Source organism: Artemia franciscana, chromosome 4, assembly GCF_032884065.1.
Source record: "Artemia franciscana chromosome 4, ASM3288406v1, whole genome shotgun sequence".
Classification (NCBI taxonomy): domain Eukaryota; kingdom Metazoa; phylum Arthropoda; class Branchiopoda; order Anostraca; family Artemiidae; genus Artemia; species Artemia franciscana.
The window spans coordinates 32204856-32222164 of NC_088866.1; the positions used below are offsets into that span (position 1 = coordinate 32204856).

Here is a 17309-nt window from a genome sequence, read left to right on the forward strand (position 1 = left end):
AAAAACCATCATTAAATTCAACTAAGTAGTTTTGTTTATTATAATTTTGGAACAACCGAAATTGTGTGAAGTAATTTTTGAAGTCGCGGTTTTCAGGTATGAACAAACCTAAGATGGGTTCAGTGGGAGGAGGTGATAATTTTTTGATTTTGGTGTCTTTGGTATGTGAGAAAATTGCAAAGTAGTGATTTCTTCCATTATTAGAACTGAAGACATAATTCAGATAGATAACTTCGTCAATAGGTTTTCCCGAGTCAGTTTCCTTCCCATCTTTAACATCCTGTTTTATGCAGGACGCAGATATTAAATCTCATAATCTTAAAACGTCCATACATAGTTTTGGCTATGGGGAACCGGCAGAATTTGTTTTGCGCAAGATCATACCTCAGAATGTATAGTAAATTGAAAAATATTGACTGTGCCACTGTTCTAGCCATGTAGAGATTATTCGAAGTCCATCCTTATCTCAAAATCAAATTCTGGCGTAGTTTCTCTATTAAATAATCCCTACTTGGAAGCACCTGATACATGGTTTTGGTAGAGGACAGTCTTATCTCCAAGGGGGAGCTGAAACCATAACAGGAGAGGTCTGGAGCTTAGAATCCCATCCCATTAGCACATATGCGAATATAATTTCATAGATCAAGAGTGTACCCAACACGTCGCATAACAATCTGCTTGAAATTTCAGTTAGTTATAACTTGTTTTTTTTTTTTTTTTTTTTTTTTTTTTCTTTGACGTGTTTAAGTTTTGCGGGATCAAACGGGTTATATTGAAATGCGTAAGCAATTACCATAAACAGAATGAGTTGCCAGTGAAAGAAGACACAAATTAATTTGATATTATGACAATGGTTCCTTCACAGTATGTTATATGAGACGGGAAAATTCTTAAAACCTGACGTTGGTAGTTCAACTTACATTTTATTTTTGCAAACGACCAAATCATTCACCTCTATTTCTTCGAAATAAAAAACCATCGAAATATATAAGAACCATATTGTAAAAGAAAACGGAAATTACGTAGCATAACCACGCTTTTCCCATGGTTTGAAAAATACCCGATTATTTTCTCCCACTATGCTAAAGCAATTTTGAAGAGGATTTTTCACTCTTCCTTTAAATACAAAATGTTTTAGAGAATAAAATTATAATATTAGTCGTTTTTACACTTTTATTATCTATAAGTGCGTAGAGTTCTCGTGATTGAACTAACCCCCAAATATTTTTAAAGATTTTTGTTTTCATAAATTACTCCACCTCCCCAAAGCATATTCAGGAACGTGTTTGGAAGAGGGGGCTATATTTTGGGGAGATGTTTTTACACACAAAAAAAGACTTAAAATGTATGAAAAGTGGTTTATATAGATTTTTGTTACGTTTTGCGAGTCGGACAAAAAATTCGGGAAGGGATTCAAACTCAGTGACCTCCGTGGATACGGGCTTGCCCTACCTATAGTATTTGCCCCCCTCTCCCAAACACATGCATATTCCAAGTTGCCCTGACGCCAAAAGAGTATTTGACCATTTTTGTGACTGCCAATGAATAAGCAAAACGATTATACTTCCCAATAGATTTTCGATCAAAAATTCTTAAGAGCCTGATTCACAAAAGTTAATTATCGGACGAGGAAAGTGACATTAATATGGGGGGAGGTGACTTACGACATTATGTTGCATTGGTACCGGGTTAATGTCAAAGAAAAAGGTTGGTGGAATAAGACAGGTGAATTGTTTTAGAAAAAATACTTAGTTGGATTAGTAGGTAAATCAAATTGGACGTTATTAAGATGTGAGTCTGCTTCACAGCTTAGATATACAATACAGCTATGAAAACTCGATTTATTTTTGGGACACTGTGAGCAGTAGCGATGCTAGCGGCTGGAGACAGGAAACTGGCAGTCTGAATCTAAAAGATTGGAGCAATTGGACAAACAAAACAAAATTGCGTTCCGGCCTATGGTGTTGTAGTACGATCTAGGAGGCGCCAAGTTCAGAGCTTTATACCAAAAGCTTCTCATGGGCAAGATAGGAGTTTTCATAACTGTATTGTATATCTAAGCTGTGGTCTGCTTTTAGTTGTTTTTCCTCCTTTTCTTTATACATACCTTAAGACAGAACAAAAGACAGACAGACCTTCTCTCATTTTTGTTTAATTTAGTTTAATTGTTTTGTTTGTTTTTTTTTTCCGTTGACAAAGACTTCCAGGCGTGAAGCCAAAATATTTAGAATTTTTTATTATTTCTAGTTTCCCTTTTGTTTTTTCTTCTTTTTTTGTCACTGCCTTGTTTTAAAATTTTGTACCCGTTTTAATATATTTCCATTTGCATATTTTTTTGTTGTTGTTGAGAGATATATCTAACTCAACAACATTCAGCTCAAGCCCGTTTATCTCGACTCTTGAAGCTCAACCTTCACTCAACTGAACGCCTGTTTAATTCAATCCCCATTCAGTTCAATCCCCTGTAGTTTAACCATTATTTAAACTCAACCCCATTTCAACCCAATGCGCCTCAACCCACTCAACTAAAATTCACTCAGTTCAACCCTCATTCTACCCCACCACATTTATATCAGCCACATGTAACTCTACCCCACTCGACTCAATAATATGCGACTCAACCCCACGTAGCTCAGTCCTGAGGAGCTAAACCCCATTCAACTCAGTCTCGTGAAGATCATCCTACTCAACCATCACTAGAACTCCATTATATTTGATAGTTTAACCAACCTTTTTCGATAGTAAAATATCAAACAGTTCGTGGTAACGAACTGCTCGTAAGGAGTGACTCAGCCCAATAGTATACGAAACTCAAGAAAACAGAATTTTAATGAAAATAGGTACGTTAAAAAAAGTTGGTTTTCAATGTTGATTTCAAATATATAAAATCCATTAAGTTTATTACTGCCTATAAAAAGCTACAAACCTGAAAAAAATTGCCAGGTTTTCAAAAAATGGGAAACACCCACAAAAGGTCAGGAAGTTTTAGTGAAAATCACACCATCAGATTCAGCTTATTAGAGAACCCTTTCTGCAGAGGTGTTTCAAGTTCTTATGTTTTATTTATGGTATTGTGTATTTTTGTGCCAGAGGAAAGATGACAAATGTGTGTTTTTTTTTTTTGTTCGTTTCTTTTTCTTCCCAAGGTGACCAAAAAGATTTGAAGTGACCAAAAAGATTTGAGGGCAACTAGTCCCCCTCTTACCCCTTTTTCTAAAGTTATCCGATCACAATTTTGATATAGCCATTTTTGTTCAACCTAGTTCAAAAGTCCAGCAGCAGTGCCTTTGGCAATGACATGATCCCCCAAAGCCCGTTGGGAAAGGGGTGTAAGTTATGAAGTTTATCCATTGTTTACATACGCTATTTTTCAATGGGAAGTATATAGACATTTTTTTCTTCGAGGGGGGGGGAGGATTTCTACGGGGGAATTTTTCAAGATTAGGTTTTATCCGTGGAGAGAGAAGTTTCCGGGAATGATCTTTCCAGGGGGGAAATTTAAACAGAGGGAATTTACAATAATTCCCATACGAAATTATTTTTATTTATCTTACTTTCTCTTTGGCGACTCAATTTTATATATACCGATGTTCCGGTTTTTTTTTTCAACGGAGTTGTCATGACCTGGGGTATTTTTCTGTAAGGGGCGAAATTTCTACAGGAGAAGTTCTCTATGGGGGATTTTTCGACGGGGAAAGCTTTCTATTGGGAGGGGAGATTTTTGAGGGAAAATTTGCACGGAGAGAGATTTTCATTTGAAAAGGATCAGTAATTAAATAAAAGACAAATTTTTTTTCAAATGAAAGTAGGCAAGAAGAACTTTCTAGGCGGAATTGTCCGCACGAAATATTCCGGGAGGGGGATTTTCAGTAATGATGGAGTTGTCTGGGGGGGGGGTATTTTATATTGAAGGAATTTTCCATGCAAGAGTTTTTCTTGAGTGGTTTTCCATGGAGGGGAGGGGCATATTTCCCGGCAATATTTGAAAAGTGATAAGAAATAAATTGAAAAAACAGAAGTTTTTTCAACTGAAAGGAGCAACATTAAAACTTAAAACGAACAGAAATCGTTCCATGCATGAGGAGAACTGCCCCCTCCTCAATACCTCGTTCTTTAACGTTACAGTTTGGTATTTTTTCCCAATTCTTTCAGAACAGCTCCTGAAGCACAAGGGCCGTTAAATTAGAATAAGAAGCCTTTGGAAAGTACTAAAAAACTTTAGCATGAAGAGCCAGGTATTGAAGTGAGGCAACTCCCCTTACGGAATTATTACACAGAATGACTATTGTTCTTTTTAAGTTTTAATGTTGCTCCTTACTTTCAAACTGTTGAAAAACTTTTTTTTTTATTATTTCATCCATCTAAAACCAATTTGTCAAGAGAGACTTGTATTCTCATAATTCAGAAAAAAGACAAAAGACTCTTTGTATCCGATTAGCCAAATATGGGTTGACTCGAAAGGACACCTGGATTGAATTGAATTGAGTTATGGGCTGATATGTAATAGAACCATCTTGACAAGAAGTCGATAATTGTCAGCCATGAAATACACGTTGTTCCGCGAAATTTTGAGTTGGAGCCCGTTCAAAGGTGATGTTGTTGGTTAGGAATTTTACCTAATGGAAATGTTGTTGTCTTTTTGTTTGTTTTTTTCTAATGGGTAAATGGGTATATTCAACAGTTTTTTTCTTCTCGGTAATATAAATTTTGAATTATAGTCCGCTGAAGTACGGCATTGTCAGCTATGTTTTTTTTCTGACTTTAACTTCTTTTTTCAATAACGTGCATTGCTGACGAATTTATATTGATTAAACTGAAAGTCGAAAGAGTGACAGTGATTTGGCTAAATAAGATCTTAGATATTCATTAAATACACCAAAAATATATTAAAACGTCATAAAATCTAGAATTCACTATTATTTCGAATTCTCCTCAGATTTTAACTTATTTTTGAAAATTCGGCAAGTGGTTTTCACGATATTTCTTATGAAAAAAAGAAAGAAACTAAAATAGCTGATGCTGGATGTAAAGGCAAAAAACAGTATGGTGACTCTGAAGACTTATTTCTATTTAGATAGTTTTACAGGTAAGAGCTTAGGATATATTTTTTGAAGCTGTTCTAGTGTCCCTCTTGAAAAATTTTACCTAATATTCCCCTCTTACGTATCCTTGGAAACTTTTTGTGGATAATCGTGTTTTGGACAAATAAATTGTATGAACAATTTATATTAGACTAACTATTTTTCCCAAACAGCTCTTTGGCATCATACCATTTTTACTAAACTTTTGGCAAAGCCAGAGCTAACAATTTTCAAAGAAAGTGGAGGGGGGATTACAACTAAAATAATCTTGTTGTTGCCCCATTTCTGAAACCTGAAAGAGTTATGTCCTTGCCTCCATCACCACATTCATAGGCTGTTGTACGTGATGATAGCCGGCTCGTCTAATAAGACCTAAAAAGCTGAATCTGCGTCATGCAGGAGCAGCTAAACGGGTTAATCCAAACATTCGTTGGGAAACTATATCATGGAAAAAGTTTTTAGCAACTGGCGGCGATTTTTGAAATGAGAATATAAGCACAGCAGTAACCGCTTTTTAAGTTAGTGCTTATTTAGGTTAGAATGGAAACACAAACAGTAAAATTGAGTTCGGCTAAAGATAAATCTGTTAAAGGATGGATTATTGTGATGGCATGTTTTATGTCAAATTTTCTGATTTTTGGAATTCATAATTGTTTTGGTCTAATATCCGAACAGCTAAAATCCGAGCTAAGCCAATCAGATGGTCAGAATGTTGTTGCAAAAATATGTAAGTAGATTTATGTTTCATAAGAGGTACTTTGTTCCTTTGACTGTTCAATTACTTTTCATGAGGAAATGGGCAAATGATAGATTTTAAAAATAACTATTTTGGTATTTTTATCGAAAAATACCCTTTTTGGGTATTTTCACTGGGAAAAAAAAATCAAGAAAAAAAATTACTCCTAGATTTGAAAAAAAAAACATATTCTGCCCCCAAGCAATATTTTCGTGAATTGGCGCCACTACAGAAAGCTTAAGAAGGTGCAGTTATCCTTTGAAGGCGTTGTTATCTCTGAGAATCAACAGATTAAGAAAATATGGACTATTGTGGACGAGGAGCATTGTCGAATTTAAATAGTTAGTTTGGCTTTTTTTTATAGTCCAACTTGGCAACACTGAAGAAAATTTGATACTGTCCTAAAAAATTGATTAGCCTACTATCAAAATTCCCAAAAAAATCTTAGAATATCGCGGTTTTCAATATGAATTGACCTAAGATGGGTTCGGGAGACAAAAATTTGGTACTTCAAGGCACTTTAAAAACATTTTCTTGGAGCTTAATTTTATGTACTCAAGCTTCCATTTAATATCATATAAATATACTACACTTATAGTAATTAACAAAAATAAAAATGTCTTAGTGTCTAAGTTTGAGGATATTGGGGTGGGGTGGGTTTACAAAAAAATCAAATTCATCAAAAATTTGTTAAAATGTATTTAGTTACGGTTTCACGAGTAGGACAAAAATTTGGAGTGGTGGTTCAAACCTGGATGTAGTCTTGGGCATAGCCTAAATCGCTTCTGCCCAGAAAATATATTCAAATGGTTAGGCTTTATTAGGCAATCTATGCCCAGGCCGGGATTTACCAATAGACCCACTAGGCCCGGATCTAGGGGCGTACAATGCCAGGAGGCGCAATGAATTATCAATGAGTGATTTTTTTCACTCATTTTTTTCTTAACAAAAGATTTTTTTCTTAACAAAAATTGGACTGATGCTATTTATCGTCAAAGTGCCAGGTGTAGGCTACTCCGCCGCCACGCTGCCTATTCACAGAAAAGTGATCTTAAAACAACACAGGAATTATGTGTCACCCAACAATGGCAGCTAAGAGTTCGGTATCATGTCTCTCTTTCATAACTTTTGAGTCATCAGTTACGTTCTGTTCAGTACTTCCACTATCCTGAATTTTCGGGGACTTCCCTAAAAATCTCGCAAAAACGGAGCAGCAAAAACGCTTGGGGCTAGTAGCGTCAAAGCTTTATATCCAGCCCTACCTATGCCTAATACTTCCACTATCCTGAATTTTCGGGGACTTCCCTAAAAATCTCGCAAAAACAGAGCAGCAAAAACGCTTGGGGCTAGTAGCGTCAAAGCTTTATATCCAGCCCTACCTATGCCTAATACTTCCACTATCCTGAATTTTCGGGGACTTCCCTAAAAATCTCGCAAAAACAGAGCACCAAAAACGCTTGGGGCTAGTAGCGTCAAAGCTTTATATCCAGCCCTACCTATGCCTAATACTTCCACTGTCCTGAATTTTCGGGGACTTCCCTAAAAATCTTGCAAAAACAGAGCAGCAAAAACGCTTGGGGCTAGTAGCGTCAAAGCTTTATATCCAGCCCTACCTATGCCTAATACTTCCACTATCCTGAATTTTCGGGGACTTCCCTAAAAATCTCGCATAAACAGAGCAGCAAAAACGCTTGGGGCTAGTAGCGTCAAAGCTTTATATCCAGCCCTACCTATGCCTAATTGATAACATAATTCTTAGCTTCTACGTTTGTATCCCTGGAAATTTCCCCGCATTCCTGGTGGATTAAAAGTTTCTTGAGTGATCCTCATGTCCTTTTATGGACGACTTTTCGCAAATATTTAGTTTCTCAGCTATTTGCATTGTATGGTTCATAAAGGGCTTTAGTCCAAAATAACAAAAAAAAATTTCCAAACGACTCAGTACACATATTTAAACGCAACCGTTGAACCGTTATGACGCATAAATTTGCCGCAAAAAAAAACGGATAATTAGACAGACCCCGAAAAAAAAACGGTTTTTGTACGAAGACACCTAAGTGTGAACCAAGGGTTAAGCATAAGATAGTACGTCACTAAGGAGTAACTACTTTTTATTTGAAAATATACTATTACCAGTTACATAGAACGTTTAGAAATCTTGCGTTGAATAAAAGTACATAAAAGCCAAAGACCTTTGGTGAACCCTAGTTTGACTAAATCTCTCTCCTGTAGATTATTTTTTGCGACCAAACCCCGGAAATCGACAAATCAATTGTTAATTTGGGTGTGTGCCGTAATGACGTCACTGTGGTATGATTAAGTTGTGACTGGGAATGCAGACAAGAGAGAAAAAAAATCAAGTCATACTGTAGAGAAAATCACGAAAAAAAAAATCAAGAAAAGTAAAAAAAAATCAAGTCGAACTATATTTTAATGATAAAAAACAGGATTTAATTCTTTTAAACAGTTTGCCAGCGACTGCAGCGTGCGTGAATCAGTAGCAAGGTAATCCAAAAGGCTTTATATAATGTTTCTTGAGAGTTAGATTTAAACCCCTCCCCCTTTATAAAGGCTAATTATATCTTTTTTGTCCATTTTTTTTTATTTGGAGTCACTAATAGATAGTCTCAATGCAATTTAAGACTCTTCGGTGGCTGGAATCAATCCCCAGCCCACGTATAGCCAAACAGAAATCAACCTCCACTGTGCTATCGCAGTGTTGGACATGCTTCCACAAAAATCTTACTACCAGAATGACTTTCTGGGCCCTGGATGTGTTGCTGTAGCTGATTAAAGCTCTGATTTGGCAACACAAATCCCCAGGTGCTATTCCTGCTGCCGTTAGGCAGGGCGAAATGCCTGCTATATGTCCTTGTAAAAAAGACTTAGCAACTCAAATGTCGATTTGACGTTCTATACGCCATCATTGGTTCTAGAGGGTGTTTATGCTTTTATGCTGTATCTAAGAAGCCTAAATAAGTAATTCTTTTACAAACTACGAATAACAGTCGATAAAATTCCAAAGACGTTTCTGTAAAAGTTTCCTACTTCTTAAAAAACTTAACACAAGAAAAGGTTCATTCAAAATGAAATTTACCTAATACCATCAAAGAGTTTGTGGTAACAAACTGTAAAATAGGAGGGACTCGGCTTAATAGTAACCGAAACTCTACAAAACAGAAGTTTTACATCAGTAGACAGCATCAAAAGAATTGGCTTATTATGCTGATTCCACATATATAAGACTCATTAAGCTTAGTGTTACCCATCAAAAGGAACAACCCTGAAAAAATTTGCCTGTTTTTTGAAAAAAAGGAGAAAAAAACCCTGAAAAATTAAGGAATCTTACTACAAATTCCAGTATCAGATTCAGCACATCAGAGAACTATACTCTATACTGTAGAGATTGCAAGCTCCCATCTGGAAAAAATGTGGAATTTTGTATCTTATTTTGCCAACAGAAAGATCATCGTTGCATATTTATTTGTTGATTTTTTTTTTGTTCGTTTTATTTTCCCTACGGAAGATCGTATTGAACCAATCGTCCAAAGAATACCGAGAGAGAGCTCACTCGAACAAAAATTAAAAGTTCTTGTGTCCTTTATAGTTGAACAAAAAGATTGGAGGGCAATTGGCCCCCTCCCACACTCCCTTTCCTCCAAAGTCGTAAGATCAAAATTTTGAGATACCTATTTTGTAAAACATATTTGAAAGGTTCAATAATTATGACTTTGGGGATAACACAATTCCTACAGCGTCAGGGGAAAGGTCTGTAATTTATAAAATTTGCCCATTATTTACGTATAGTATTTGTTATTGGGAAGTATGCATACATTTTTTAGGGGGGGGGGGCTGAATTATCAGATGGGGGATTTACATAGGAATAATTTTTCCATGGGAGGGAAGTTTCCAGGAGGTAAACTTTTCAGGGGAAATTTTACACTGGGTGAATTGGCCAGAATTCCTATGCGAAATTCTTTTTATTTGTCTTCCTTTCTCTTTTCCACCCAATTTTACATGTGCAGACGTTAAGGGTAATTGTCCGGGGTAAGTTTTCACCGGGTTTGAATTGTCTAGAGGATCTTCCCATGGGGAGGGAAGTTCCATGGGAGAAGATTTCCATGAGGGAAATTTCCGTGGAAGAAATTTTCCATTGGGAAATTTTTTCTGATACAACTTTTCCCTTGGGAGGGGTGATTTCCAGGAAAAAAAATTCACAGAGGGGAATTTCCTGAATGATAGGAAAAACAATCAAAAGTCTAATCAAAAGTTTTTATCAAAACTTTATTGGGGCATTTGAAATTGTCCAGGAGTTTCCCTGGCAGTAGGCAGGGGGGGGGGGGTATTTTACATGGGAGAGCTTTTCATGGAGGTATTCTCCGTGAAGGGAGGATTTTACCATAGTCGACCATATTGTTTAATAGTGCGTGCTAATAGTTAAAATTTGTTATATTTTACTATTTTACTATTATATTATACTATTTTACTATTATTTTACTATTATATTTTCACTACATGTTTGCTTTTTATGATTTTGATTTAGAGGGGAGCCATATTTCCTGGTATGATTTGAAAAACGGCCCAAAATTAAATAAAAAGAAGTTTTTTTAACTGAAAGTAAGCAACAACATTACAATTTAAAACGAAAAGAAATTATTACGTGTATGAGGGGGTTATCCTCTCTTCCATATCTCACTCTTTATGCTAAAGTTTGACTTTTGTCCAAAACCTTTAGAGCGACTCTTAAATCAAAAAGGTCCTTTAATTAAAACAATAAAAAGCTTTTTTTTTTTAAGCACTAAACAACTTTAGCGCGAAGAGCACGGTATCTGATTAGCTAGTTTCAAGTTAGCTGGGACAGAAAATAAGTCTGAATAAAGTGTCTATTCCCTGCGGCTAAGGATTGAAAAAGCAGCTCTGGGATTGGCCGACAGTACGTAAATTAAAGAAAAATATATACATTGAATTTTGCTCCTGACTGTAACTAGGTCCAAAATTTCCCTAAATGTATATCCAGTGAAACCTACTTATCAAGTCATATTATCAGGTGTGATACGCATCGTCCAAGACATCGATGCTTAGGCTGCTCCCAATCACAAGTGTAAATGCGAGTTCGTGCTCTGGTTTGGGAAGTCAGCTTCCTTTTTCACTGATATTCCCAGCTAGCACAAAACCGCGCGAGCGCGACCATAAGTTGCCAAACTAACAAGAATTAATTAAAGTTAGAAAGAGATCCCAAGCTACAAGTCGAACATATTTTCCATCAGTGGTTTATATAATGCAAATTATTACACAGCTTTAAATCAATTTATAAATTTCACCATTCTCTTGACTTTACATCTCCAACTTCATGAGGTGGATAGTGTTTTCGAAAATGTTTACAGAATCATAGCAGAAATAAAACTACTTATACCACTTTATAGAGATAAGATGATAAAGACAATGAAGGTTTGATCAATTTTTTTCCAGTTAACATCCGAAATAATATTCACTATAGGGTCTGATTTGCCAGGTCGGCTTTCATTGTGTATACATGACTGACATTTTTTAGACTAAGACCTGGTTTGTCATTAATATCTTCCCGAGATTTTGTGCATAGCTGACAACAGTGACATATACTTTTATGAACACAGCCACAAACATAGGATTAATTATTTAGCCTTTCAGGAGATTTTCTCATCAATATCGGTGAAGTTTGTCTTCATAAGCTTTTCTCACTTGCAAGACCAGATAGATTTCCAAGATATATTTAAATCTTTCAAAAATTGTACTTTTGTTAGCTTTCTGCTCGAAAATAACACTTTGAAGCATTTTTACTTGCATGGATGGGCTGTGTCATACCAAGTATCTGATAACACTACTTCGAAGTATTGGCACAGTTTTCTGGCATTTTATTCTATCTAGACATTCATTTCAACAAGTTTCCAAGAATACAATGAAAAACAACTCAACGGTGCTTGCTTTCGCACGGAGATAACCGTAAAAACAAATTTAAAAAATTCCTAGGTGGCAAAAAAAAAATTCCTGTAACTTCTAAAATATATTAGTCACATACGGATATTTTCTAGCTTTTGTCGGTTCACTTTCAATTGGGATGACATTTCTCATGTCTCCAGTAGCTGGGATACTCATCGATCTCGTTGGTGCAAAAAAAACCGCCATGCTGGGAGGGATGATGGCTGTCAGCGGAATGGTAACATCTGCGTATGCACTGAATAAGGTAACTTTAGCCTATTTTACAGCTATTGCTACTGTCTGAGGCAGGCACACTGACAACCACTCCTCCTCCATCCTATTGTGCTTAAAGCTTTCGCTTTGGCCACCTCCCAAAAAACTCTTAAATAATTTAAGCCCCATTTTCTCATATGGGGATAGATTAGCACTAAAATCTGGATATCATTAATTTCTAATGAATCACTATTATCAATGAAAAAAGAAGTATTGATAGATTGGTCGAAAATAATAATGTCTAGAAAATAATGTCTCCTTAAGCATGTTTGGTGAGTCTTAATGCCGGTCGGAATTTAAAATAAGAGCTCTGAGACAGAAGGTCATTCTAGATGTCGAAATTCATTAAGATCCGATCCCCCAATCGTAAGTTAAAAATACCTCATTTTTTCTCATTTTTCCTCTCTTTTCAGCCCCCCAGATGGTCGAATCTGGGAAAACAACTTTATCAAGTCAATTTATGCAGGTCCCTGACACGCCTACCAATTTGCATCGTCCTAGCACATCCAGAAGCAGCAAACTCGCAAAAGCACAGGACCCCCCTAACCCCCCCCCCAAAGAGAGTGTATCCAGTCCGGTTACGTCAATCACATATCTACGACAATTGTTGATTCTACCCACCAGGTTTAACCCGGATCTCTCCACTCTAAGCGTTTTCCAAGATTTCCGGTTCCCCATCCAATTCCCATAATGTCACCAGATCTAGTCGGGATTTAAAGTAAGAGCTCTGAGACATGAGTTTCATTTTAAATATCAAATTTCATTAAGATCTGTTCACCCATTCTTAAGGTAAAAATACCTCAATTTTTCTAATTTTTCCAAATTAATACCACCACCCCCAACTCCCCCAAAGAGAGCGGATCCCTTCCAATTATGTCAATCACGTATCTAGAACTTGTTCTTATTCTTCCCATCAAGTTTCATTCCGATCTCTCCACTCTAAGCGTTTTCCAAGATTTCCGGTTTCTAAGATTTCTGTTTCCCCCCTCCAAACCTCTATGTCCCTGGATCCGATTCAAATTGAAAATGGAGCATCTTAGAAATAAAATCTTTCTATATATCGAGTTTCATTAAGATCCGATCACCTATTCGTAAAATAAAGATACATAAATTTTCACGTTTTCCAAGATTTCCGGTTTTCCCCTCAAACTCCCCCCAACGTAACCAGATCTGGTCGGGATTTAAAATGAGAGCACAAGATCCTTCTAAATATCAAATTTCATTAAGATCTGATTACTCGTTCGTAAGTTACAAATACCTCATTTTTTCAAATTTTTCCAAATAACCCGTTCGGGATTTAAAATAAGAGCTCTGAGACACAATATCCTTCTAGATATCAAATATCATTAAGATCCAATCTCCCGTTCGTAAGTTCAAAATACCTAATTTTTTTCTAATTTTTCCATTAATACCAAGTGCCATAGAAAGTGGCTGGTGAAAATAAAAAAGGCTCATTCAGACCAACGCAACTAGACAATGTGGAAATAAAGTCCTAATATAGTCCCATCTGACAATTTTTTGTATTCCCAAACCTTAACGAAGGGTTGATAGGCATTTATTTAATAGCAATGATGAAGAAAAAGATGTAAGCAAAACATGACTCATAAAGGGATTTGCAGATTCAAAAATAATCAAAAGGGTAAAATCATTGCATGTGAAAGTGCATCAGTCTTGATGTAGGTTATGCTGAAAAATATTACAGAAATATTTATTGTAACTGAAATTATAATAAAAACAAAAATACATCTACAATAAACACAAGCAACAGGTAGAGCAATTGGGAAGTTTTTTTTTTGTTAAACGGTAGAATTCCAACCTCAAATGAAAATTTCGAAAAGGACAGCCCTATATCCAAGGGCTGTCCTCTCCAAAACACAAACGAATATATAATAAAACTTACAGTAAAGTACGATCTTTAAAACTAAAAATATTTTTAAAGCAGTCCCAGTATCCTCACTTCAACCAAGTTCAGCCAAGACTCACAGAGAAAATGAGGTACAATTAGGAAATTCATTCAAGTGATATAATATAGTTTCTACCTATTGTTTTTGTTTATGATCGACAAGCAGTGTGGTGTTCATCGATTTTTAAATAAATCTACGTATTTTCGAATGCCCCTTGTAAAAACATTGGTCCTACAGATGCTTGATTAAACACACTTTTTTTAAAAGTCCCCCCCCACCAAAAAAAAAAATCGCATGTCTCTTTATTTCTCTCTCCCTCTACTCTCTTTCTCTCTTTCAATTTTATTTCTGTTATATTTAGATCAATTAATTTGTTTCTACGGGTGGTAATTGTTTACTTTAGATACGGTTGTTATGCTAAAGCTTTTTTCCTGCCAGGACTCCAAGTAGTATATAGTTTATATTTAACGGGAATGAGTTCATTTTTTCGCTTTTAATGATTTATGTTCTTGTCAAATTTGGATCGCTTGTAAATAAAATCAAAATTATGCACGATTGCATTACCACTTATGCATCTCATTCTTAATTTCTCGAGTTGATCACTGTTCAGCTTTGAAGCGTAAAAACTTATGATTGAAAAATTGGTGTGAAGATTTAAGGCTTATTATTTTTTTTTAAACTGGAAAAGATACAAACTTGGACTAACACAAGGCTGTATCAAGAATTTCTATTTGGGGAAGGGTTGTTAAAGCAGTAACTTAATACACCTCACCAAAAATGTATTAGTATATATTTTTGGTACTTTTTTACAAGCCAAACAAACGTTTCGAGGAAGGGGTTCAAAACTATCTATCCCTGCAAGGACACCACCTTGGACTACCATACAATCCTTACAAACATTTTTTTTTTCTGTTTAATGTTTCTGCTTACAAGTGAGACGTGAAAATCAAGGATAAACACTAGCCATAAGTAAGTTCAAGCTATTTTTGAGAGGTGTGAGTGTGGTGCAGCTCGAACATTATTTACAATTGATTTGATAATTTTACTGCTGCACGAGAACAGTCTCAAATTTTGCTGTGACGACAATAATTAGTATAATTTATAAAATAGTACATCTTTTCAGATCGAAATATTATTTCTGACATATGGAATACTATTTGGAGGAGGTGCGAGCCTTGTGTATAGCCCTGCTGTGGTTGTGCTGGGCCATTATTTTGACCGCTACCTTGGATTGGTTAATGGAATTTTAGCCACTGGTAGCTCAGTCGCTACTGTGGTCCTACCATTCATCCTAGAACCATTGTTTAGTTCTCTTGGACTTGCTCAAACATTTCAGGTATTTAAACTCTTTCAAACTAAATCGGTAAATTGCTACCAATAAGAATAAGTACCGCGTTCAGCAGTCCTTTAACGATGGACTTTGAATTGAGTAGATTTTTTTTCTTATCACTATTCCCGAACGGTTATTTCCAAATCATAAAGGAAAAACGCAAAGTCCCAGCTCATTTTTATCTTTAAAACTACAAAAAGTATACAAATTAACGCAGCTGTGTCCAAAAAGAACACAAGCAACAGCAATACAAAAACAAAGAACAACAAACAGCCAAAACGACAGCCATACAAACAAACCTCAACGTAAACTTTCCTAGGATTCAGAATTTTCTGTAGATTTCAGGTAGTTTAATATCTTCTATTCTGTCAGGAGATGCACTGGGAACTCTTTAGGTCTCAGAAAAATCGGTTGAAGTAGAAACACTGCTTGTATGCAATGCATGTCATCTAGAGGCTATGTGTGCTGCATAATGTCACAGTGTTGTAATCTATTCCTAATTTTACTGTGAACCATTGTACTATCCGTAGTGAAAGTAGTCTATGACTGAAAAAAAAACACAAATTGAAACTGTAAGCCATAAATTAAAAAGAAAACGTAAATTGAAAACCATAATCTAGTCTGATATTGGTTCATTTTTTTACAAAATAGAATCAGTTTTGCGTCTATGATAAACTGTTATCAATAAGTTGCGTGTTTTCCCTAGAAATTCTGAAAGGATTATTTATTAAAAACATTCGTAGCTACTTTTTTACTCTTTTTTGAAATTATTTCTTTTTAGAAATTGAAGATGATTAGTTTGTATCCTTCGATTTTGATGGGCATTAATTTCAGAAAATTTTCCTGAGAAACCCATATATTAGCCAATATAAAAGACCCTGATTCAAAATCCTTGCGGTGTTTAATTCGATATTGATTTATTCTTTTATGCATTTTTTCCTTTCGATCTCGAATATTTAATATTAGCATCTCCTTTTTTTAGTAAGTGAAGATCGTAAGTTAGTTACTTGATATTAATTAATACACTTTTGTTCATTTTCTGTCGTTTCTTATTTTTTATTCTGATTTCCAATGAATTTTTTTTTAGCTTTGATAGCTGCTATAATCATGCAGGATCTTTGGGTTTTTTCTTAACTAAAGAAGATCGCTTTCTTGTTTTCATTTTTATATTTTTTTTGTTAATGAATCATCCTATCCATCTTGAAAGCTAAGGATTCGAGCCTTGTCAGTTTTTTAATATTCTTTCTGACCATAGATTAAAGAAAACACCCAGTAATCCAACACCCGTCCTACACTATAGTTACACGTGCGTAATTAAAATTGCACACGGTCATAGCACCAATAATATATCCGTTCATGATTACTCGAATTAAACACTGTTCAGCTTTCAAACTAATTTTTGACTGACCAATTATCGTCAAGATTTAAGGCAAATTTTTTGAAATTGGAAAACATGGGACTTTGGAACAGTAGTTTTTATATTTGTTTGAAAAACAAGGGGAAAAAATACAAAAAATGAAGTATTAGTAGGCAATACTGGGGAACAGATTAGTATTTTCCTATGATTTCTAAGATCATTTCTGGCTATTTCAGTTTTTCCGCTTTTATCACACAAATGCGACGTCAAAATAAAGGAAAAGCAAATGTCATCCATAAATAATGTTTTATTTTCATCAATAAATAAAACCTTGGTTTGGCTATGGCATTATATTTAACCCAGAACGGTGAAAACATACATTATGTGCTTTGATCTTAAAAAAAAGAATACTGCATTAAACTTTACAGTTCCTCGATCGCCGTTTCATAGCCCTTCGACCAGAAAGGAGCAATGGAGGAGTTGAGGACCAGCCATCCCGTGCTTTCGCAAAACCTTCCTGTTTACCTTCCCAAGTTTTCTCCAGATATCCATTTAGATGTGGGTCGACTCTGACTGAGCCTACAGTGATACCACTGATCCCCGCTCCATACCGAATAACCAGCGACACCAGGACTTGAATCCCTGTCCTCACGAACAAAGGATCACAAGTCTA

The 17309-nt window shown here is 35.6% G+C and overlaps 1 protein-coding gene across 1 annotated transcript in view; it reads left to right on the forward strand.

Annotated features, from left to right (window-relative positions):
• The first annotated feature begins 5552 nt into the window (after positions 1 to 5552).
• The window catches only part of LOC136026302 (monocarboxylate transporter 10-like), a 30665-nt gene continuing 18908 nt past the window's right edge, over positions 5553 to 17309 (forward strand). Inside the window, exons 1-3 of the mRNA XM_065702717.1 lie at positions 5553 to 5808; positions 11886 to 12037; positions 15073 to 15285. Of these exons, the coding sequence (XP_065558789.1) occupies positions 5622 to 5808; positions 11886 to 12037; positions 15073 to 15285 (552 nt within the window). The 5' untranslated portion in view covers positions 5553 to 5621. The remainder of the gene's footprint in view (positions 5809 to 11885; positions 12038 to 15072; positions 15286 to 17309) is intronic.